This window comes from Elephas maximus, chromosome 4, assembly GCF_024166365.1.
Source record: "Elephas maximus indicus isolate mEleMax1 chromosome 4, mEleMax1 primary haplotype, whole genome shotgun sequence".
In the NCBI taxonomy this organism is placed as follows: domain Eukaryota; kingdom Metazoa; phylum Chordata; class Mammalia; order Proboscidea; family Elephantidae; genus Elephas; species Elephas maximus.
The window spans coordinates 52164540-52187798 of record NC_064822.1 but is presented as its reverse complement, the minus strand read 5'-3'; the positions used below and the strand labels follow the sequence as shown (position 1 = coordinate 52187798).

Below are 23259 nucleotides of genomic sequence, written 5' to 3'. Positions count from 1 at the left end.
CATGAGCTGAGTGACCCTGGGGCTGCATCTCCTCCCAGAGTTCACAGCGCCACCTAACTGGTGTCTGCCAGGAGGGTCCGGAGACTCATCCCATTTACAAAAGCACAGGCTAAGGTACTTACAGCCTAGGGCTCAAGTGCCACTAAGCCCCATGACATTTTGGCTTCTGTTGTTGTTAGGTGCCTGTCGAATTGGCTTTGACTCATAGCGACCCCATGTACAACAGAACAAAACATTGCCTGGTCCTGCGCCATCCTCACAGTTGTTGCTATGTTTGAGCCCATTGTTGCAGCCACAGTGTCAATCCATCTCGTTGAGGGTCTTCCTCTTTTTTGGTGACCCTCAATTTTACCAAGTATGATGTCCTTCTCCAGGAACTGGTGCTTCCTAAAAACATGTCCAAAGTAAGTAAAATGAAGTCTCACCATCCTTTGCTTCTAAGGAGCATTCTGGCTGCACTTCCTCCAAGACAGGTTTGTTCATTTTTGCTGGCAGTCCACGGTGTATTCAGTATTCTTCGCCAACACCATTTTTTGAATGTGTCATAACTCAAATGGTGAAGAAATTGAAGTTGTCAAGGATTTTATTCTTCTTGGATCCACAATGAATGCCCATGGAAGCAGGAGTCAAGATATCAAATGACGTATTGCATTGGGCAAATCTGCTGCAAAAGACCTTTTTAAAGTGTTAAAAAGCAAAGATGTCACTTTGAAGACTAAGATGCTCCTGACCCATGCCATGGTATTTTCAATTGCCTCACATGCATGTGAAAGCTGGACAATGAAAAAGGAAGACTGAGGAAGAATCGATGCATTCAAATTTGGCTTCTAGGAAGAGAGTTATTTGAAGTCATCTGTGTATTCTTTCCTAGAACACGCATGGCCAACACAGTTCACTGACAATTGTTTTAGGTGTCTGGGACATTTTTTCCTTAATTCTGGTTGTTTGTGTTTTTTACACCCAGGCTTTATCTATTACGGGAGAAAAGTACCATGGCAGCTAATTTGTTGAATCTTTTTTTTTTTTTTTTGGAGCAAGTATCAGCAATAAATGTTTTTCTGCATGCTTTTTGACTTAGAATACTTTTAACTGGATTAGCAAGTATAGCTCAAGAAGCTGAATTCTGATAAAAAAATGAAAGGTTTAAAATAAATAACCCTCTGAACTCATGTGGAACTTGGGCTGAAAAGAAATAAAATAATTCTGAAACCGATATCTTTTTCTTTTTTAGCCTAAATGGAGCAGCTAAGCCGGTCTTTCACTGCTTGGTTTATAGGGGAGCTTTTTTTTTTTTTTGTACAGTTCTTTGCAGGGTAAGTGCCAAGGGTCAGAATGTTACCAGGTGGAAACCCCAGGTTCTGCTTAGCGTGATTTGAATTGGCCAATAAACGAGAGACCAAGAGACCTAGGTGGGAAGGCAGAAAACCACCTTTTTTTTGTTACACAAGGAAGAGAGTCAGTCAGAGCTGCCGCTGCCAAGACTGCTCCCCAAGGGCAAGGGTAAAAGTTACTTTTAAGGGATTTACAAGTAGGGGGTTCATACAAGTTAGCTCAACAACAGTCTTAATCTTACTATGCAGGCGCAATGGGATTTACATATCACTTCCAAGCAAAGAAAGCAGGACTCAAAGCTGCTTGACGTAATGGGATTTTCACAGCCCGGGGAATCTGTCTTAAGAAGATCTAGTACTTCTAAAGAAGAATTGGAATGTCTGAAAAAACAGTCTTTAGCACTTTCTCTTCCCCTCCCCTTTCTTGTACCCATTTTTGCCTTTTCGATGCGCTTGGGTTACCAGATGTTTCTGGTCACAGAAGAGGATGGGCTGACTCATTCCAAGTTACTATAACTCTATCCAGGCATCAGTCTGTAGGGCTCTAATTTTTTGGTAAGGGAGTTTTTTTTGGCAGCCCTAAAGTCACACAGCAATCTCTGCGTATTACAAATGGTTAACTTTCTGAGCTGCTAACTGAAAGGTTGGAGGCTCAAGTCCACCCAAAGACTTACCAGAAGAAAATCCTGGCAATCTACTTCTGAAAAACCAGCTATTGAAAACCCTATGGAGCAGAGTTCTTCTCTGACACAATGGGGTCACCATGAGTTGGAGTCAACTCGATGGCAACTGGCTTAAAATCCCACTCCGTGACTGACAAGACACCCTCAGGGCGGCCTTGCCTGGGTACCATTTCCAGCCCTTGGACCAGTAGCCTGTGTGAACAGAAGACTCTGATCTCATCTTTGTGTGACTTAATATCTCTCCCTAAAGGCTGAGGAGCAAATAATACCCAGACTATCTAAGTTCTGGAGAAATTCAGCTTGATAGGGATGAATGAACAAAATCTTCTAGGGAATTGGGCAAAAGGGCTCAGAAAAATAATTTCCAGGAACAGAATTCTCATGATTAGTACACTTTTACAACAAAATGTCTCACTGAAAACCTTGGACTAACGAGTTGACATAGCTGAGCCATAAGCACCAGCAGCATGGGTGTAAGTGCTGCCATCTCCTCCCTGACATAAAGTGGGTTGACCACGTCTTTCAAAATGATGCTACATCGCCTCCTGTTATGGGTTGAATTGTGTTCCCCCACAAAGATATGTTAAAATCCTAACCCTTGGTACCTGTGAATGTGACTTTGTTTGGAAATAGGAATTTTTAAGGTGGAGTAGGGTGGGTTCTAATACCATTTGAATGATGTCTTATAAAAGGGGAGACAGACACAAACATAGACGGAGGAAGAGTGGCCACGTGACCATGGAGGAAGATGCACCTGCAACCCAAGGAACACCAAGGATTGCCGGGAGCCGCAAGAAGCTAGGAGAGAGGCATGGCTCAATTCCTTTCTCAGAGCCCTAAGAAGGAAGTGACAAAGCTGGTACATGGATTTGGGCTTCTAGCCTCCAGAACTGTGAAACAATAAATTTCTGTTCTCATAAGTAACTCAGTTTGTGGTATTTTATTATAGCAGCTCTAGGAAACTAAGACACATCAGTTGTGTATTTTGCTCTGCTCTTGAAGGAATTGCTTGTGCTCTCCTAGTCTGGGCCCGAAGGAAGATGAGGGCATGGTGATCTAGACATTTCCTCATTGCTTCAGCCTCTGTCGATGGACTGATGCGTGCAGAAACTTGGTAGGTGGGATGAGAGTGACCTCTTTGTCTGCAGCTATAGATACGCACCTACCTGCCTCCATTTTTACCACTGGGAAGTGATTTAAAAAAAAAAACACAAAACTGGAGAGGGAGGTTGTTAAGTTGTAAGTCACCTGAGGGCAGCGATGGCGACTCTTCTCTGCAGAGCATCTGGCCCTGAGAAGGTGGAGTGGTAGATTCGGTGAAGGAACACTGACGGTGCAGCACAGAGGTAAAGGGGGAAAGAATATGTACAGTTCAGCTTCAAAAGGGACATAGTTGGGAAAAGCACATGCAGGGACAAAAGCTGGAGCTTTATAACTTGTGATTAGAGACAACTGGGTTCAAGTTCACTACAGCTGCTAACCAAAAGGTTGGCAGTTGGAATCCACCAGCTGCTCCTTGGAAATCCGATGAGGCAGTTCTACTCTGTCCTATAGGGCCATTATGACTTGGAATCGATCTGATGGCAATGGGTTTGGTTTTTTTTTTGCTTTAGGTTCAAATTCTAGCTTAGGTAATTACTAGCTATTTGACTTTGAGTTGTAAAAATGGGGCAGTACAATGGTTATTTTGTGTATCTACTCTCCGTGGCACATAACGTACTTAATAAATGTTGCTGCTTTATCCAATTTCCCTTTTCTAAGCCAAAGTTCTGATACGGAAAGTTTAGAATCCTTGTTGTTGGTAGTTGCCAGGGAGTCAACTCTGACTCATGGAGTTGCCCAGTCCTGCCCCATCTTCACGTTCGGTGGTATGCTTGAGTCCATCATTGCAGCCACTGTGTATCATGCCTTTCAACCATGTTGTTGTTAGATGCCATTGAGTTGGTTCTGACTCACAGTGAAGCTGTGTACAACAGAACAAAACACTGCCCGGTCCTGTGCCATCCTCACCATCATTATGCTCGAGCCCATTGTTGCAGCCGCTGTGTCCAACCCAGGGGGCTCATTTTCTAGCACTATATTGGACAATATTCTGTTGTGATCCATATGATTTTCAGTGGCTAACTTTCAGAAGTAGATTGCCAGGTCTTTCTTCCTAGTCTGTCTTAGTCTGGGAGTTACACTGAAGCTGTCTACCATGGGTGACCCTGCTGGTATTTGAGATACTGGTGGCATAGCTTCCAACATCATAGCAACACCCAAGCCAGCACAGTAGGACCACCTGTCTGTCAGTCTGGAATCCTTGTTCTAAATTGCTGAGGAAGCATTCATGACCCAATGGAAGGAACAGGCCTTTACTTATCTCTCATAGGCTTCATTGCCTGTAATGCAAACTGAGGTGTTTAGATAGGAAAGTATCTTCCAATGTGGAAACGTTTTGGAGTCTTACCTTTACGATTTTAGGAGGCCACAGACATTTGCATTCATACCTCCTTTCTGGGACAAAGAGTTCAAACTCTGGAAATTAGAATCTGTTTAAAACTAGCAAATTAAAATGAACAAAACCTATTTAAAATTTTTAAAAAATTTAAAAAGAGACAACCTATCTAAACAAAAAAATAAGACCATCATTAACAATGTTGTGTGGTATGGTAAACAACAACAAAAAAAACAAAACAAACCCATTGCTGCCAATGCCAACTCGTAGTGACCCTATAGATATTCATAAATAGACTTTATGAATATATATTAATGCTTTAAATATGCTTTTGCTACAAAAGCTGCTTTCTGGACTGTGAAATGATCAAAGAAGACAATATGGACATGAATTTATTCTTGGCATTTCCACACACATCTGGAGGGAAGTTGTGTAAAATTTACAGTAACATCAGGTGTGTATCTCAGGAAAAAGTAGAGCTAACTTTAAAAGAAATGAGAGTTTGTGACCACAAGCCACAAGTTTGTGAGCATGAGATTAGAAGTCTTACCACTATCCTGCTTCAGAAGAAATTTCAGTTCTTCTGAAAAGGCCAAGAATGCTGTTGACCAAAAGTAAAACTGGCCTCAAATTAATTCTAAAAATCAATTAAAATGCTGAAAACCAGTCAGAGGTCACCGGTGGCTGCTCTTCCAGCCCAGGCTGAATCACACTGGTGTATTCACAAATCTTTGTTCTGCTGGGGTGGAGGGTGGGAAGTAGGGTCTTGCCCCATTTCCCTGGTGGTAGAAGTGGGGACCTCTCCTGGGGGCAGATGCAGGTAGCCTGGCTCTCCTCACACAGAGGGTTGCTACTATGCTCTTCTCATCAGGAAATAGCAGAAAGGTTTTGTCAACAGGCTGCCAGACCATAGGGCCTAAGGCCCGGACAAGGGTGTGTGTTGGGAGAATTCAGGGAATTGGGGAGCAATACGCTTGAACTTGGAGCTCTGGTGGCGCAGTGGTTAAGAGGCTGGCTGCTAACCAAAAGGTCTACAGTTTGAATCCACCAGCTGCTACCTGGAAACCCTATAGGGCAGTTCTACTCTCTCCTATAGGGCAGTTCTACTCTCTCCTATAGGGCAGTTCTACTCTCTCTCCTATAGGGCAGTTCTACTCTCTCCTATAGGGCAGTTCTACTCTCTCCTGTAGGGTTGCTGTGAGTTGGAATCAACTCGACGGCAGCAGGTTTTATGCTTGGACTTTAAGCATCTAAGTGTTTCTCCTCAACATCTTTCACCTGGAAGAACTGACTCGCTCAACCTTCCTGGTATTGGTGCCACAGGGATTTACTGGTACAACTGGCTGGGAAGATATACCTTCATTCATTTATTCGACAGAAACTCATTCATGTAAAATAAGAAGACATAGAAAGCATGTGTAACGCTAATTTCATATACTTGCTGTTCTAAGGTGCCATTGAGTTGCCTCCGACTCATGACGATCTTATGTACAACAGAATGAAGCATCGTTCGGTCCTGTGCCACCTTCATGATCACTGGTATGTTTGAGTCTATTGTTGGCGGCTATCGTGTCAATTCATCTTATTGAGGGTTTCCTTAGTTTTTGCTGGCCTTCTACCAAGCACGGTGTTCTTTTCTAGCAAGTGGTCTTTCCTGATGATGTGTCCAAAATAAGCGAGCTGAAGTCTCACCACTTTGTATCTAAGGAGCATTCTGGTTGTATTACTTCTAAACTGATTCATTTTATTTATACTTTAGAATTTTTATCTGTGTTTTTCGGTTTTTTTTTTTATGCTTGGAGAAATTTGCTGTGGCTTGTTGGTATAATTTCAGCGGCTCAACCTTGCCTAGGAATGACATTCGAACTCCTTGGCCAAGTCTTTGCAATGTTGAAAATGTGACTTTGATTTACTTTTCCCTCTTTAATCTGTTACTCCATGTGTTTCAGCTAGGTGGTGGGTGTGCTTACGATCCCCTGCAGGCATGTGTGCAGTGTCTGCAAGAGCATGGGAGCCTGTCACCAGGAAAAGAACCACTGACTGACTACAAACTAGTCCACTACCTTTGTCTTGAAGGTAGTAGAAATGCCTGTGCCTTAGTCAGAACTGAGAGCAAAGGGTATACTCTGGAGGGAAACAGCAGGGTTAGTCCCAGAGACAGCTTCTAGAAATTGGTAGAGGAATACTGACTGTAACCATTTAAGAAAAAGGATTTTAGCCTCTTGGAAAAAACCTGTGGATAAAATATCATGCCTCTGATGATCACACTTACCTAAATATGGCTGCTATTTTGAGAAGCACACATCTTAGAATAGGGAGTAGAATAAAAAATTCACAGAGTTCTGCAGGTAGAATCCTAAAGACAAGCCAGGTATTTCCAGGTACATAGCAGATGCACAATAAATATTTGTTAAACAAAATTCTGATCAAAGAGTAAAGGAATGTCAAATGAATTACAGACTGACATGACGGTTTTCTAATTTCTGATTACAAGGTTTAGGGGGAAGCACACGAGTGTGCTTTTAAATAAAGTATTAGAACTGCTTTCGTGCCAGGCTACTTGGGTGGCACAAATAGTTAATGTGCTTGGCTATTAACTGAAAATTTGGAAGTTCAGGTCCAGCCAGAGGCACGCTGAGAGAAGGCCTGGTGATTTGTTTCTGAAAAATCATCCTTTGAAAACCCAGTGCAACACAATTCTACTCTGACATGCAGGGGAACACCATGAGTTGGAGTTGACCTATAAGATAAATTGAACTGACATGGCGGATCTTTCTTCAAGGCAGGAAATCAAGAGAATTCTTGTATCTTCCCAAGCCTCCTCCTTATCTTGAGAACTAGGAGAAGCTGGCTGAGACTTCCAAAGTCACCAAAAGTCTCCTCTTGGTAGGTAGTGGTAGGGGACATTACGTGAAAAGACTATACCTACAAGCCATTCTGAACTTTCAGACCACCTGTTAATTAAGAGACATGCAAGTTTACAACAATCCCCTCACACTACAGGTGCTAGGTCCTCTTTTGTCCCGCTACTTTATGCTATTAAGGCTGGGGTATGCAGGCCACAGTACTCTTAGTTAATGTCACAGGGGCTGTTTCTGAGCTACTTACCATGTGCAACCACGAATTATTTCTCTTGTTGCTGATTTGACTTACAGGACACACTAGACAAATTTCAAATATATATATGTGTGTGTATACACACACATACACACATGTATATATATAAAACATCTCATGACCAGCTTGACAATTCCATAGTCACTCTGGTTTGGTATGCATCTACGTGGTGCCCACCACCATGGGGGCATTTTCCAAAAACCCAACATGGCATGTACAATGGGTCCCATAGCATGTACTATGAGCATCATGGCATGTACCAGCCCCATGACATGTACTATGAGCTGCTCAGCATGTACTATGAGCCCCATGGCATGTACCATGAATGAGCCCAATGGCATGTACCATGAACCCCACGGCATGCACCATGAGCCCCACAGCATGTACCATGAGCCCCACAGTGTGTACTATGAGCCCCATGGCATGTACTATGAGCCCCAGGGGATGTGCTATGAGCCCCATGGCATGTACCCTGAGCCCCATGGCATGTACCATCAACCCCGTGGCATGTAGCATCAACCCCATGGCATGTACCATGAGCCCCATGGCGTGTACTATGAACCCCATGCATGTACTATGAGCCCCATTTTATGGGTGAGAAAAGGCCATTCAGGGAGGTAAACAACTTCCCCAATGTTGTAAAGCTTATACGTGGCTGAGCTGGCATTTAAACTCAGGTCTGTCTGGTTCCCAAACCTGCCCCTTTCCCCAGCAGTGCTTGGGCCCATATACGCGGCATATTTCAACTTACATAGCAGATTACCAGCACCAGATTTCTTCCCACAAAGTGCTCACAGCAGGGTGCACAACTGCCTTGCAGGATTGTATGGAAGCACCCAGAGGAAAGCTGAACTCATCATAATCCCAAAGTTCTTGTAATGCTAGACCCTGTGATCTCTGCCCTCACCACCGAGGCAAGTTTATAAAGGATAACCACAGTGTGGATGCTCCCCCTCCAGGAAGAAACAGCTGCTGACTCACCAACAAAAACCTGGAGGGAGGCCTTCTCCCCCTTCGCATGGAAAAACCAGGAGTTTTGCAAAGAGAAGAGCAGTGGAGGAAGGTGAGGGCCAAAAGCAGGAGAGGGAAATGAGACAAGGGAGAAATTGCAAGGCAGAATGAGAACCACGGTGGGGAATTCACATGGACAACAGGTGGAGTGATTGAGGGAAGTTCTGGTACAGGACAAGTGATGTGAGGGGTCCGATAGCAAGGTGATGCCTCCCGTTTGGATGTGTGGTGGTTGCAATGGGCAGGAACACACAACCTCCACTGCAGTGCAGACTCAGTGAAACTCTGCTCCTAATGGAGTGCTGATTTCATTTAACACTGTACATTAGTTTCCTAGGGCTCTGTAACAAATTACCACAAACCGGGTAACTTAAAAACAATAGAAATTTATTTTCTCACAGTTTTGGAGGCTGAAAGTTCAAAGTCAAGGTGTCAGCAGCCAGACTGTGACTCCTCTGGAGGCCCTACAGGAGAATCCTTCCTCGTCTCTTCTAGCTTCTGGTGGCTCCAGGTGTTCCCTGACTTGGAGCTGTATAGCTCCAATCTCTGCCTATATCTTCACATGACCTTCTCTATGTCTGTGTCAAATCTCCCTCTGTCTTTCGTAAAGATACTTGCCATTGGGCTGAGGGCCCACCTGGATAATCCAGGGTAATTTTATGTTAAGATCCTTAACATAGTTACATCTGCAAAGACCCTATTGCCAAATAAGAACACATTCACAGGTTTTGAAGGAACATATCTTTAGGGAGGGCCACTATTCAACCCACCACACAGCGCATTGATTTATTTACTCATTCACTCAACAACTATTTTTGAGCACTAATATCCATAAGGAACTGTGGGAAGTAAAAAGATGAATTGGACAGAAATCCTGTCCTCAAGGGGTTTACAACCTACTTGTTGTCGCTAGATGCCATTAGTCCATCCCAACTCTTGGCGACCCTATAGCACAGAGTAGAACTGCCCCATAGAGCTTCCAAGGAGCAGCTGGTGGATTTGAACTGCTGCCCTTTTGGTTAGCAGCCGAGCTCTTAACCACTATGCCACCAGGGGTTCTTACAGCCTAATAAGGGAGGCAAACCATAACATTTTTAGCTTGATGGAAAATGGGGTGTGCCATGAGAGAGGTACAGGGAAATACAGTACTACTGGAGCTTGGGGAGGCCGGAGATGTACTAGCTCGGTGGAGGATCAGTGAGGAAGGATGAGGGGTAGTATTTCACGGCATACCTGTCATTCGAACTGAATCCTAAAGGACAGACAGACTTCAGACATGTGTGAATGGAGCATTCTAGGCAGAAAGATTAGCAGCAGTGAGGCCCAGAGACAGGAAAAGATGGGTGTTTACAGGTTGTTGTTGTTGCTGTGTGTTGTTGAGTCAATTCTGTTGATGAGTGACCTTATAGGACAGAGTAGAGCTACCCCACAAGGTTCCCTAGCCTGTAATCTTTACCATAGTCTTTTTTTTTTTAATAATTTTTATTGAGCTTTAAGTGAACATTTACAAATCAAGTCAGTCTGTCACATATAAGCTTATATACACCTTACTCCATACTCCCACTTACTCTCCCCCTAATGAGTCAGCCCTTCCAGTCTCTCCTTTCGTGACAATTTTGCCAGTTTCTAACCCTCTCTACCCTCCTATCTCCCCTCCAGATAGGAGATGCCAACACAGTCTCAAGCATCCACCTGATTCAAGTAGCTCACTCTTCATCAGCATCTCTCTCCAACCCATTGTCCAGTCCCTTCCATGTCTGATGAGTTGTCTTTGGGAATGGTTCCTTTCCGGGGCCAACAGAAGGTTTGGGGACCATGACCGCTGGGATTCCTCTAGTCTCAGTCAGACCATTAAGTCTGGCCTTTTTCTGAGAATTTGGGGTCTGCATCCCACTATTCTCCTGCTCCCTCAGGGGTTCTCTGTTGTGCTCCTTGTTAGGGCAGTCATCGGTTGTGGCCAGGCACCATCTAGTTCTTCCAGTCTCATTTACCGTAGTCTTTAAGGAGCCACTGGGTGAGCTCAAACCAGCACCTTTTGGTAGCAGCCGAGCACTTACCATCATTTTGCCAAGGATCCTTTTGTTTACATGTACGAAAAAAAAAAAAAAAAAACCAAACCCATTGCCATCAAGTCAATTCCAACTCATAGCGATCCTATAGGATAGAGTAGAACTGCCCCATAGGGTTTCCAAGGAGCGGCTGGTGGATTTGAACTGCCAATCTTTTGGTTAGCAGCAGAGCTCTTAAACACTGTGCCAGCAGAGGTAAATGCTAAGAAATTGTTTGGCTGGAGCACAGAGTTAAGTGAAAGGTAGAAATGAGAGATAAAGGTAGAAAGGTTGTCCTGGAACAGAACTGGTAGCCCTGAGTGGGCTTTATTTAGGCAGTGAAGATTACAAAGGGTTTTGAACATGAATGTAATACGATAAAAGTCTTGGTTTGTGGAAATAATATATAAAATATACTAATATATATGACTGAGTCTTTCATGGTGCCAGTAACAGAAATAGGAAATACAAGAGAAAGGTAACGATAGTAAGAAAATAGGATGAGCTCATTTGGAGACAGAGTTAATGGAACCTGCTTGAAGCCAGGCAGTGAGGTTAGAACTGGAGACGTGCAATTGTGATTATCCGGACTGAGGTGGTCCCTGAAGGTAGGAGGAGAATACCAAGGGACAGTGAAGGGGAAGAGGGGAAAAGAGCCTTGGAAGTGATTTAGGGTAGAAGGAGAAAAAGCGACCAAGAAAGGAATAATCAAAGATGGAGGGAACGAAATAGGAAAATGCTGTATTGGAGCATCCGAGCAGGGCAGAGGATCAAAGAGAGGGTCCTTCCTTGTATAAAATGGTGCGGAAAGGTAGATGAGGATGAGGGAGATTCTGCCAGGGCTGGCAGGAAGTTAGTCCTTGGAGGAAGCAGCATCAGAAAGTAGTCTGAGGGCAGAAACTGCATGTGGGTGGTAGGGAAGTGGAGACAAGAAGCATAGACCACTCCTGTGTTCTAGAAGAAAACGTGTGATGAAGGCAAAGAGAAATATAATGGCAGTAACTTGAGGGTTCTTTTAATTTCTCATCTGTTTGGGAATTTTTAATGATTCCCAAGTTTTAAAGCATCAACTGAATGCTAGCTACATTTTGACCGTAAACATGACAGAATTAAGTTCTTGGGGACAGGCGGGGAATGAAACTATTAAGAGGCTTCGTTCTTTTTTTTTATTCCATTTTTACACAGCCACCTCTTTGTCATTAAGTCACAACATTTTATCAAAATAGAGAAATAACACAGATACTTTACAAACGCATAGCCAGAATTCTAATCAAATGAGACTGACTACTGCAAATGACATGCACGGGTCTTTTATCTTGAATGATGCCTAAAGAGAGACTCATGAGTTGCCAAACCATCAGTGATGGTGTAAGAAGGGATTGGTTTTCTTTTTTCTTTGAAGAATTATGCACTTGATTTCTTTTCTTGTTATAATGTGAGGATGGTAGTAAGTGATTGCCACTGGCAATAGAAAACTGAAAATGGATGGACGGAAAGGTTTTATTGGCAGAAGTAAAATAGCACTACCATTGGTGGACCCTAAATTTAATTTCCATGTTGACCAGATAACCAGAGTGGGTGTTCTATTAAACTTCCTATATTACGGACATGAGCTCTTCCTACTTACCATTTTTCTCTTTCCTGTGAAGACTATGGCTAATCAAAATGAATGGCTTTGTAAATCTCAAGGTACAAGCTACATTTATTGTGAACAATTCCCATGAAAACCTTGTAACTATTCGGGCCCACCCCCTCTCCCCCACCATTTACACAGGTCCACAGATATGCAGAGAACGGTTTAGTGATTACTTAACGGCAACTGAATGGAATCCACTATTACACGGGAAATGTGCTGTTCAAGTCTTGAGACGTTTGCACTGAGTTGGCGCCTTGCTTCATCAAGCCTTTCAATGATCAGCACATTGACCAGGGATTTAGAGCAGTATTAAATGTTCAAATCTTTCACAGTGCCGAGAATGGTCTTTCAAGTAAATTACCACAGGGTGGGGTCTGAGGGTCAGATTTGAACACGACAGCCAGTGACCTAACTTCAAGAGCATCCGTGAAAGATGGCAGGAGCTAAACCAAAGGGCTTCGTCGTTAGTGGAGTCGGTTTCTGCTACAGAGGAAAAGTCACGCGAGGAGCTAAAAGGTCTCAGCCTTTATTGACGAGTGTTTCTTTTCTTTTCCAAGCTGCAAAAGGAACCCAAGAAGTGTCTCTTGAACCAGTTCACAGAGAAAAGGCAAGTTCTTTCGTTTCTCTGGAGAGGGGGGATTCAGGATATCAGCCTCTCCATCCCTGGGTTAATGAAAGAAAAGTTTCTGAACATGTTCTGGTCCATACTGTTGATGAGTGCTCTGTCAGCGAATGATAGCCGGGGTTTCTCATTCAGGAATTCTTTGTCGAAATTGCTGCAGTCATATGGTGATTTCTTGGTCAGAATTTAGGGGGGAAAAAAAGAGAAGAAAGTCAGCTACTAATGGTGTTATCTAGGCTATAATCTGTGTATGATAGTGTTGGTGTTTGGAGATAAACTAAACTGAAGTAACACTTTTAGACTATCATGTATGGCTTTTTATTGTCTGGTGGATTTGAACTGCTGACCTTTTAGTTAGCAGCCAAGCTCTTAACCACTGTACCACCAGGGCTCCACTCAGACAATAAAAAAAAAGGAAATTTCTTCCTACTGGTGGAATCAGAAATTGTCTAAGGTAAGCTTAGATCAAAGTTCTGATTTTTATGTGGAAAATGTCAAGTCAGTTTTCACCTGAAGTAGAAGTATGAATTAAATTGTTCTGATTAGCTAAAATCAGGTAAAATTCATTTTATCATAAACAAATTATTAATTCGTATATTAGATATGGTACTGTTATAAACAATAACAGTAGTAGAGACCAGCCTGTAGAACCCTGAAAAATTTTCAGAGATGGGGACAAAAGTTAAGAGTGACTATCCTAACACTAGGAATGAGTCACACTTGTTTCTTTCAGCCATTCGCTATGATGGCTGATGGCAGTGGCAGCTTTCTAGGGTGAACGCTCTGCTGTGAAACCCATGAGCCTACGCCATTCTCTGCAAAGAGATGACAAAGACTGTTTACATCTACCTTGGTGATAACCATCTTATTCCCCAGCAATCTCTAGGGAGGGGTAAAGCTAGCAAATCCACCAACTTTGCTGTACTTTTAACAGAAATTTCTTTTATCATTTGTTGTTGTTGGGTGCCGTTGAGTTGATTTCCACTCACAGCCACCCTGTATGACAGAGCAGAATGATTTCCACTCATAGCCACCCTGTATGACAGAGCAGAACTGCCCCACAGGGTTTTCTAGGCTGTAATCTTTATGGAAGCAGATCGCTGGATTGTTCTCCCCAGAAGCTGATGGGTGGGTGTGAACCGCCAACCTTTCAGTTTAGCAGCCTAGTGCTTGGCCGTTTGTGCCACCAGGGCTCCTTTAAACTTCGCTTCACTTTATGGGGGACTGTTCTGTGTGTGACCCAGGTATTTCTACCCTTCCAGCTATAGGTCAGTGACTTTTGCTAGTGAGTATACACATGGGAATTTAGATGTCTATCTTTTTCTAAGCGTCAGTTTGCTATCTCTTCTTAAACTGAAGAACACCTAAGAATGGCCATCAGGGAGTGTAATTGTGTGAACGAATTACAACTTTAGGTCAACTTTAATAAATATCAGGGGGAAAAATAACGACTCCAAAATTCCTGACGTAGGATACGGGGCTTATGTACAAGTTTAGGGTCTTGTAAAGTGTGACCATTAATTATGTATGTACGTATCATGTACATGTGATAGTCACTGTGCATATGTGTTCAGCCCAAAGCATGTATATTTGGATATTCATTCTTTGTTCCGGTACATGTTGACACAGAGGTCAAATTTTGCTAACAAGAATAACATCTCCCCACATCCCCCACCAGCCAAATAGCCAGTGTCAAAGAGTCTCTAGGTATAGGGTCGCTATGAGTCGGAATCGACTTGACGGCACTGGGTTTGGTGTAGGTGGTACAAACGGATAATGTGCTTAGCTTTAACCAAAAGGTTGGAGGTCAGAGTCGGAAGAAAGGCCTGGTGATCTACTTCTGAGTGGAGCATAGTTCTAATCGGACACACATGGGGTCACCATGAGTTGGAGGTGACTTGACACCAACTGTTTTATGGTTAAAGAAGCACATTCTTCCAAGAACTACACTGGCCATGTGCTGGGACCCTGGCAGACAGGGATGGTTGGAAGCTGGGGCTCGGGGCAGGGGTGAGGAACTGCCTTGCACTTAGTAGGACAGGTAGGCAGCCTGGGAGTAAAGGGAGAAGGGCTGAAAGGAAATGTTCCCCATCTATGAGTCTTACCACTTTAGGCTTGAAAGGTGGTTCAATCTCCTTTCTTTCAAGCTCTTCCCAATTGATCTCCTGAAACAAAGGATGCTCGCGGATGTCTCCCCTCACTCCCAACCTCTTTTCAGGTTCTCTCACAAAGAGCTGAAAAGGAGCAGAAAGAGAGCAGTTGAATTCTCAGTGGACCAGTCAATCAGCATCAGGTGGACGTCCCGTTTCTTAGTGTATGAGCCACTTGCATTTGACTCCGAAAGGATAAAGTTCTGACTTTGTGGCCTTAAATTGGAAGCTTTTGACCACTTGCTTTTCTAGTCTTATTTTTTGACTTACCTTTAGAAACAAATGACTGGAGTCAAACTGGACACAACACTCTCCTCTGAAGGAGCCTCTCTGAATATTCCTGAGTCTGGGCTTTTGCTTCCTTCCTCTTTGTCCTAGAAATGCTGACTTTTGAGTTACAAAGACCTCGTTTGAAATCTTAGCTTTGCCACATACTACTTATGTCACCTCTGGCAAGTTACAGAAGCCTCTGAGTCACAGTTTCCTCACCTATGAAGTGAGCCAAGTGCTCTACTCACAGGCTGTTCTGAGGATCAGATGAAACGACAACACACACACAGAGACCTACATACACACAACACATATACAAACCACCCATACGCCACAACACACCCACACACACCATGCTCCACAAACATTTGTGCACTATGTTTAGTCTGTAAAACCCAACAACATAGAGTAAGGGATCAATTTATATGTTGTTTGATTGATTGCCCATTAAGCAAGAGCTGATATCTTACAGAGCTGCCTTTTTAGGATTACCAGCTATAAGGAGAAACTTACTTTGGGCATAATATAAACTAGTTTCGGGCAGTCAGCTTTGGATTTTACAAGTCTGAGTATCAAGAATCATTCTTGACTCATGAAAACCAAGTCATATTTAATTCAAAGGCCATCTTTTACCATCTCTGAGCTGTTACACAAGTATTTTCCTCTTTGCACTGTCCCTTGTTACTCTCCCTCATGAGGTCTAAATGAACATTTGCAAGGACAGAAAAATAAACTTTGAAACTCTACAAGCTTAAATAAAACATGTCAAGGGCATTAAGGAACAAGAAAGTCTAAACACTGAGCCTAGAAAAGTAACAGGTCCCCTGGGTGTCTGGAGTAGTGATCCATTATTCTTTTATCAGCTAGATGTTTATTTATAAAGTAACTTCTAGTAAAACGGTGTTTACAAGCAGGTTATGGATCTTTAAAACAGAAAACAGGAAATGCAATGACTTTCCAAAGGTTCTGGCAAAGAATCGACCTCCATTTGCACCTAAATTGCAGGAATTGCTTAAACAAATAGCCAATCTAATTGTTCTAAAACATTCCTTTACTTACATTATCTTACTACTTGAAAATCTTCAAAGGCTCTATGCTAACAAAAAAGCAAAGACCAATCAGCATGCTACTGGGTGATGATTTGCAAAGTAGAGATCTTTCTTTTCTTTCTTTCTAATGTCTTTTAAAAATCCAAGTGAAAAGCTCATGCCACCACCACTTCAGTAAGTCAGACCCACTTCCTCTCTCCCCACTTACCATGCCATGAGGGACTCTCTAGGGAAACTTGGGGTTCCAAAGTACCCAGTTAGAAAACCACTGCACAGTAGAAATAACACTAGACTGTTACGCAAGACTCTTATTATTCACATGGCCTTGGATAAGTTTTCTGAGTCTCAGTTTTCTCATCCGTAAAATGAAGCATCAGACAAGATGATCTCCAAAGTCCCTGAGTTCTAACATCCTCTGAGCCCCTAGGTTGGCGTTCAAGGTTCTCTGTAGTCTGATGCTGACCTTGTGCCCTTTGGTTCCCAAAGGAACCCTCTCCTCTGTCCAGACATGTTTATTCACTGACTATACCACGTGTCTTTCTTACCTCATGACATTTCCATCTTGCAAGATTTCTCTCCCTATATTCCACTTCCATCTCCTTCTCTTCAGTTTTAAATCCTGCCCCATCTTTCAGAGCTCAGCTTACATCCCATCTTCTTTGTGAAGCTATCTTTGATTACATTCTGAGTTCCCTCTCCTCTTAAAGTCACACTCATCGTCATATGATTCATTGCATCATTCATTCCAGCAAATGTTCTTTGACAGTCAGGCACGGTGCTAGATGACTCATACGTATCATCCTGATTTTAAAAGCAAAATCTAAAAGCAGGTATTGTTATCCCAACTGTCAGTTGAGGAATCTGAGGCTCAGAGTAGTTAATAAGTAACTTACTCAAGGCCACAAATCCAGGAACTGGTAGAGTCTAAATTATAAGCAGCCTCCTCCCCACTCTGGTGTTAAGTCTCTCCTCTGTGTTCCACAGAACATCTTCCCTCCATTAGAGAAATCAGCACATTGTATTTTTTTCTATGTCTGTTTTCCTGCTAGACTGTAAGCTCCATCTGGCGGACACCAGTTATGTTTCTATTTCTTACACCACCTAGCAGAGTGCCATACACAAAGTAGATGCTCGATAAATGTTGGTTAGGTAGGTGAATAAGCTGTCTTTCTACTTTGTTTATCTGCAGTATCACCTGTCTTATATCCTCATCCGTTAGCCTCTTGTTTTTACCATATAGACTTGTCTTGGCTTCAGAAAGAAAAGCCACCAAGTTCGCAGAAAATATGTTTTTTTCTATAGATTAAAAATCCAATATGAGTCAACAGTGGAGAAGTGGATTCATTTTGAGAAGCAGAGGGGATAAGTGAGTTGGCCCTTATTTCTTCCCTTGAAATGATCATAACAAATGGTTGATCTCCACTTGTTAAGGACATTTTGATGAGAAGATGAGGTAGGCAATATAAGTGCATCAAGAATAGACCAAACGCTAGCTAATGTTATAATTAAATGCTTCAGGGAATTAAGTTAGAAATAACTGCCTTGGGCCAAGTGCACATTATGCTAGGTTTTCCATTAGATTCTTTTCAACAAACACATGACAATTATTCCCTGGGATCATGATAAGCCTTCTGAGTTTGGTAGAGATACCTGTGAAATTTAAAAAGTGTATTTAAAAAATAAAATTTGGAAGAAGAAAATAATATTGATCTCATTTCCAGGTTCAGTATTCTTCATAGTTTTACACAGGAAAGTTAGTTATTATCTTCTTTGCCCTACAGTCAGTCCACCCGCTAGAGTTCCTGAGGACACCTGGCGATCTCGCAGGAGATTCGGATCAGCAGTTCTGTGGCAGGGACGCTGCATGGAGGAAATGAATGTTCATGAAGAAAGACCTGCTTTTGTCCATAACAGCTGTCAGAAGAGTAGTTTACATTGGTAGGAAATAACACACCTCTTACATAAATGGCCAGGATGCAGTTGGAGTTTGTTTAAATTTATTCAACTATCTGGGCAAGAAAGCCCTTCTGGGCTGCCGAGGATTGCAAGAGCACAGCACCTGTCACTGGTGACAGGCTATACCTGGAATCTTCTTTCCCGTTTTGTCCCCTCCTTAGATATATCCTTCTATAAAAGGAAGAGGTATTTCTGTTCTAGATCATTAGTTTTCCATCGCTTTCCAAACAAACGGACAGGATATCCTGAGTGACTAAGTGAGGAAGAAACAGGAATTTACTTGGCAGCAGTGACCTTGACAGCAGAGTCCCAGCTGTAATTCTTGATGGGTCACAGCCTCCTCTGACGCACAAGTGTCCACTTGGCTACAGGCATCAATGCCCCATGAAGGCTCAAGGAAGACAGTCTGGTACGGATGCCACTGGAATGGATGCCACTAAATGCTGCTTTGTCCAACCCTCCCAGAAGACTCAGTGCTTCTGGGGTTCAGATCGTTCTGTAGAATCTCCTTGAGGGAGTTTCTGAGAAAGAGCATTACCTTTGAGTTTCGCAGAAAAGGGGGCTCAAAGATGTAAGGGCTGTTGGCTCAAAGTTACAAAACATAGAACAGAGATGAAACTAGCAACCAGTTTTTGGCCAGCAAGTTGCATAGTGGACACTATTTTTTTCTTTTTTACTGTGAAAGTTTAAATGAAAGTTTACAGGTGAAAGTTTTTAGGTGAAAGTTTACAGCTCAAATTATTTCTCCTACAAAGTTTATACACATATTGTTATATGACCTTAGTTGCAATCCCTATAATGTGACAGCACACTCCTTTCCACCCCCTGGGTTTCCCGTATCCATTCAACCAGCACCGATCCCTTTTTGCCTTCTCATCTCGCCTCCGGACAGAAGCTGCCCATTTAGTCTCTTGTATCTACTTGAACTAAGAAGCATGCTTCTCATGAGTATTATTTCAAAAGGGCAACATGAACCAGAGACTCCATCAGCCTGAGACCAGAAGAACCACCAATGACTGCCCTGACAAGGAATACAACAGAGAGTCCCTGACGGAGCAGGAGAAAAGTGTGGTGCAGAGCTCAATTTCATGTAAAAAGAAGGACTTAATGGTCGGACTGAGACTAGAGGAACCCCAGAAGACATGGGCCCCAGACTCTCTGTTAACCCAGAACTAAAACCATTCCTGAAGCCAACTCTTCAGACAAAGATTAAACTGAACACTAATTTTTACCAGCTCAATTGCTAGAAGTTAGGAGAGGACCACCTTCACTAAGGAGAAAGGACATGGAATTTTGACTAAGTTGTCAGAAATAATAAGCTCATATTCTTCTATGTGGGAAGAAGAGTTCTTGCTTTCACCAACTAGTCCTTTTTCCCCCCTTCTTTATCCTTGTCTTGGTTTCTGTTCTATCAAAAAAAAATTTTTTTCAGGAAATTTCTCCTGCCACTGAAACCCTGAAGATGATTTTTGTTGTTGTTATTGCATGCCAGTTTGCCTTCGATTTAGGTTTTTTTTTTTTAATAAACTTTTCATTTTGAAATAATAAGTCACGGGAAGTTTCAAAGATAATACAGAGAGGTCCCATGTACCCTTCATCCAGTATTCCCCCAATTCTTACATCTTACATAATTAAAGTACAATGTCAAAGCTGGGAAATCTACATTGATACAATGTGTGTGGATAGTTCTATACCATTTTACCACACGTGTAGATTCATGTAGGAGCCCTGGTGGCACAGTGATTAAGAGCTTGGCTGTTAACCAAAAGGTTGGCAGTTCAAATCCACCAGCTGCTCCCTAGCATCCCTATAGGGTAGTTCTACTGTGTCCTATAGGATTGCTATGAGTCAGAATCAACTTGACACCAACAGGTTTTTTTTTTTTAAATTCATGTAACAACCATCAAAATCAAGATACAGAACTATTCCATGGCCACAAAGATCTCCCTTGTGCTACCCCTGTATAGTCATGCCCCCGCCCTCTGCCATTCTTTACCCCTTGCAACCGCTAATCTGTTTTCCATCTCTATAATGTTGTCATTTCAATGTTGTTATTTGTTGTTAGTTGCCTTCTAGTCAATTTCCACTCATGGTGACCCCACATGTGAAGAGTAGAACTGCTCAACAGGGTTTTCAAGGCCATGACTTTTTGGAAGCAGATCACCAGGCCTGTCTTTCAAGGCACCTCTGGGTTAGTTCAAACTGCCAACCTTTCAGCTAGTAGTTGAGCATTTAACCATTTGTACCACCCAGGGACTCCATCATTTCAATAATGTTATATAAATGGACTCACAGTATGTGCTCTTTTAAGATTGGCGATTTTCACTCAACATAATGCCCTTGAGATCCACTTGAGTGGTTCCGTGTATCAGTGTTTCATTCTTCCTTTTGCTGAGTAGAATTTCCATGCACATGACCTTTCACCTTTTCTCCTCTGCTGGAAGCAATGTATTTTGCCTATTCAATCACTTTTTCTTTCCTTTGAAATCCTCACTCCCAACTTCTTTCCATGGAAGTACCTTAACTCCACCTGGCCTCAGTCACTCCTTTAGCTTCAGTCCTTGTCCAAAGCTGTCCCAGATCCTGAGGTGGAGCTGGGTTTGGGAAACTCAGCCCAAAAATCAGTTCTGCTTAATGAGGCATCAACAGGTGAAGGGGGCCTCCAACTGTAGCTCCAGGGCCCCCACTCCTGTGACTCACCTGGAGGTGGGGCACCTGAGTCTGAAGGTGCTCCCACTCCTCTGATAGTACAGACTGACCCTTTGCCTCCTTTCTTTTCTCTGGTGGGTTTTGTGGAGTCCACCCATCTCAGCACAGCCCTCACCTGAAGTCCTTCAGAGAACCAAGTGTTTAAAAAAAAAAGGGAAGCAAATTGTAATAATTTGCCTTTCTGCAAAGGAAGATTGTATACTTTCAAATCCTACTAACTTATTTTTACGGTTTTCATCTTTTTTTTTAATTGGTTAACGTTAAAATTAGATTTCATTTTATATGTGTTTTGTTCAGTCATTAAAAATGAATTTAATTGGTTGTTAAGGGAGTTTTCTAAGTTTACTGCTTGTTTGGATCATATTCAGAAAATGAAAGCTGAATTGAACAGGGTGGGATTTTTAAATACGGGCTTCCATTAACCTTGGGCTAGGTATCCGGTGAGGTCTGTGTCAGCACTTCTCAGAGTCAAGATCTTGACTCCTCAGGGAGAGTTGAAGAGTTGCCTCAAAATTTCTAATCCCCTAGGCAAGCTGTCAGTTGTGTTAGTGAGGTAGAAGTGTATGCCCTTCACATTTAATGCTAAGTCATCCTTCTTGAGAAAAAAAGCAAACTAGTGAAAAAAGATGGGTCTGGTAATATTTTTCTAAGTTTAGATTTAAAACCCAACGATAGTTTCTAATGTCAAAATATCTGATTCCCATTCTCAATTAGTAAGAACCCATAAAACCTGTTGCCATTGAGTTGATTCCGACTCATAGCGACCCTATAGGACAGCACAGAACTGCCCCATAGAGTTTCCAAGTAGTGCCTCGTGGATTCAAACTGCTGACCTTTTTGGTTAGCAGCCATAGCTCTTAACCACTACGCCACCAGGGTTTCCAATACAGTAAACCGAAACCAAACCCACTGCCGTTGAGTCAATTACTGACTCACAGCGACCCTATAGGACAGAGCAGAACTGCCCCCATAGAGTTTCCAAGGAGTGCCTGTTGGATTCCAACTACCTAACCGTAGCTCTAACCAGGGTTTCCAATACAGTAAGAGCAAGGCGAAAAATTACTTCCCTAAACAATGACTTTTCTAGCAAGCTGAGATATGAAATCCCAGAAATCAAGACATTGCATTTTGTCTAAAAACCCTGTATTCGTGGTCCATTTCTTTTAAATTTACTAGCCTCTTGATCACACTGGTGGGTTTCCTTAATCCAGTATTTGTTGGGATGGCTCAGTAAATGTAGCTGCTTTATCATTGTTGTTGTTATTATTATACCTAATTAGCCTGTTGTTTTTCATGATTAATTTTCGTTTTTAAAAACTTTCACATGTATAAGGAGCCCTGGTAGCACAATGGTTAAGCACTTGGCGGCTAACTGAAAGGTTAGCAGTTCAAACCCACCCAGTGGCTCCGCAGGAGAAGGACCTGGTGATTTGCTCCCACAAAGATTATAGCCAAGAAACCCTATGGGGCACTTCTACTCTGTCACATGGGGTTACTATGGGTCAAAATTGACTTGACGGCATCCAACAACATCATTACAAGTATACACTGTGGGCAATATTTTGGATTTTCCAAAAAAGGTAAACAAGGACTCCGTATAAAGTCCAAATCTTTAGCAACGGTTCTCATACACTTATCTCTCTGCACTGGTTTGCCCTGGGAACTCCTGGTTTATAGCTAGTGATTCTCAGAGCCCAGCTTATACCTGTATCACACTATACTGATTCTTAGTGGATCCTGGGCTGCCACGGAGTAGGTCTGACTCCTCTGTTGATGGTAAACCCTGGAGAGGGCTACTGTGATGGCAACAGCTTGCACTCTCTGATTTTTAGCGTGAAGGATGCACCTACATTTCCATTGGACAACAGGTAGTCACACTGGGGAGAGGGAAAGTCAGTCTGCATCCTTTTTAAGTCCTGCCTAAGAGGATCTGCTGGGCAGGAGGCTGACAGTGAGAATTTCAGTAGGATGGAGTGTTGTTGATTAGAGTTTGGGTAGAGGAAGTAGCCAGGCTAGGGAATGGGTTGAATAGTTGATATTTCAAGAGTTTCAGGGAAAGATATCTCCAGTGGTGGGTATTTTCGAAGAACCTGTGAAAATGCCTCACAAAAGACTCAGCTTTAACCATCTGCCAGGTGATTCGATGGCAATGAGTTTAGGCTCATGAAGCATGAAGCCACCCAGCCGTGGAAGAAGAGTTCTCTCTCCTTACCCCTCTTCATCCTACCCCTGCTTGTAAC

At 42.7% G+C, this 23259-nt stretch overlaps 1 protein-coding gene across 5 annotated transcripts in view; it reads right to left on the bottom strand.

Annotated features, from left to right (window-relative positions):
• Window positions 1-11787: 11787 nt before the first annotated feature.
• Window positions 11788-23259, bottom strand: part of PRKCQ (protein kinase C theta) — a 181321-nt gene continuing 169849 nt past the window's right edge. For all 5 annotated transcript variants that reach the window (XM_049882028.1, XM_049882025.1, XM_049882027.1 and 2 more), the window contains 2 exons: window positions 14991-15119; window positions 11788-13059 (listed from right to left, as the gene is read on the bottom strand). In XM_049882028.1, the coding sequence (XP_049737985.1) occupies window positions 12904-13059; window positions 14991-15119 (285 nt within the window). In that variant the 3' untranslated portion in view covers window positions 11788-12903. The remainder of the gene's footprint in view (window positions 13060-14990; window positions 15120-23259) is intronic.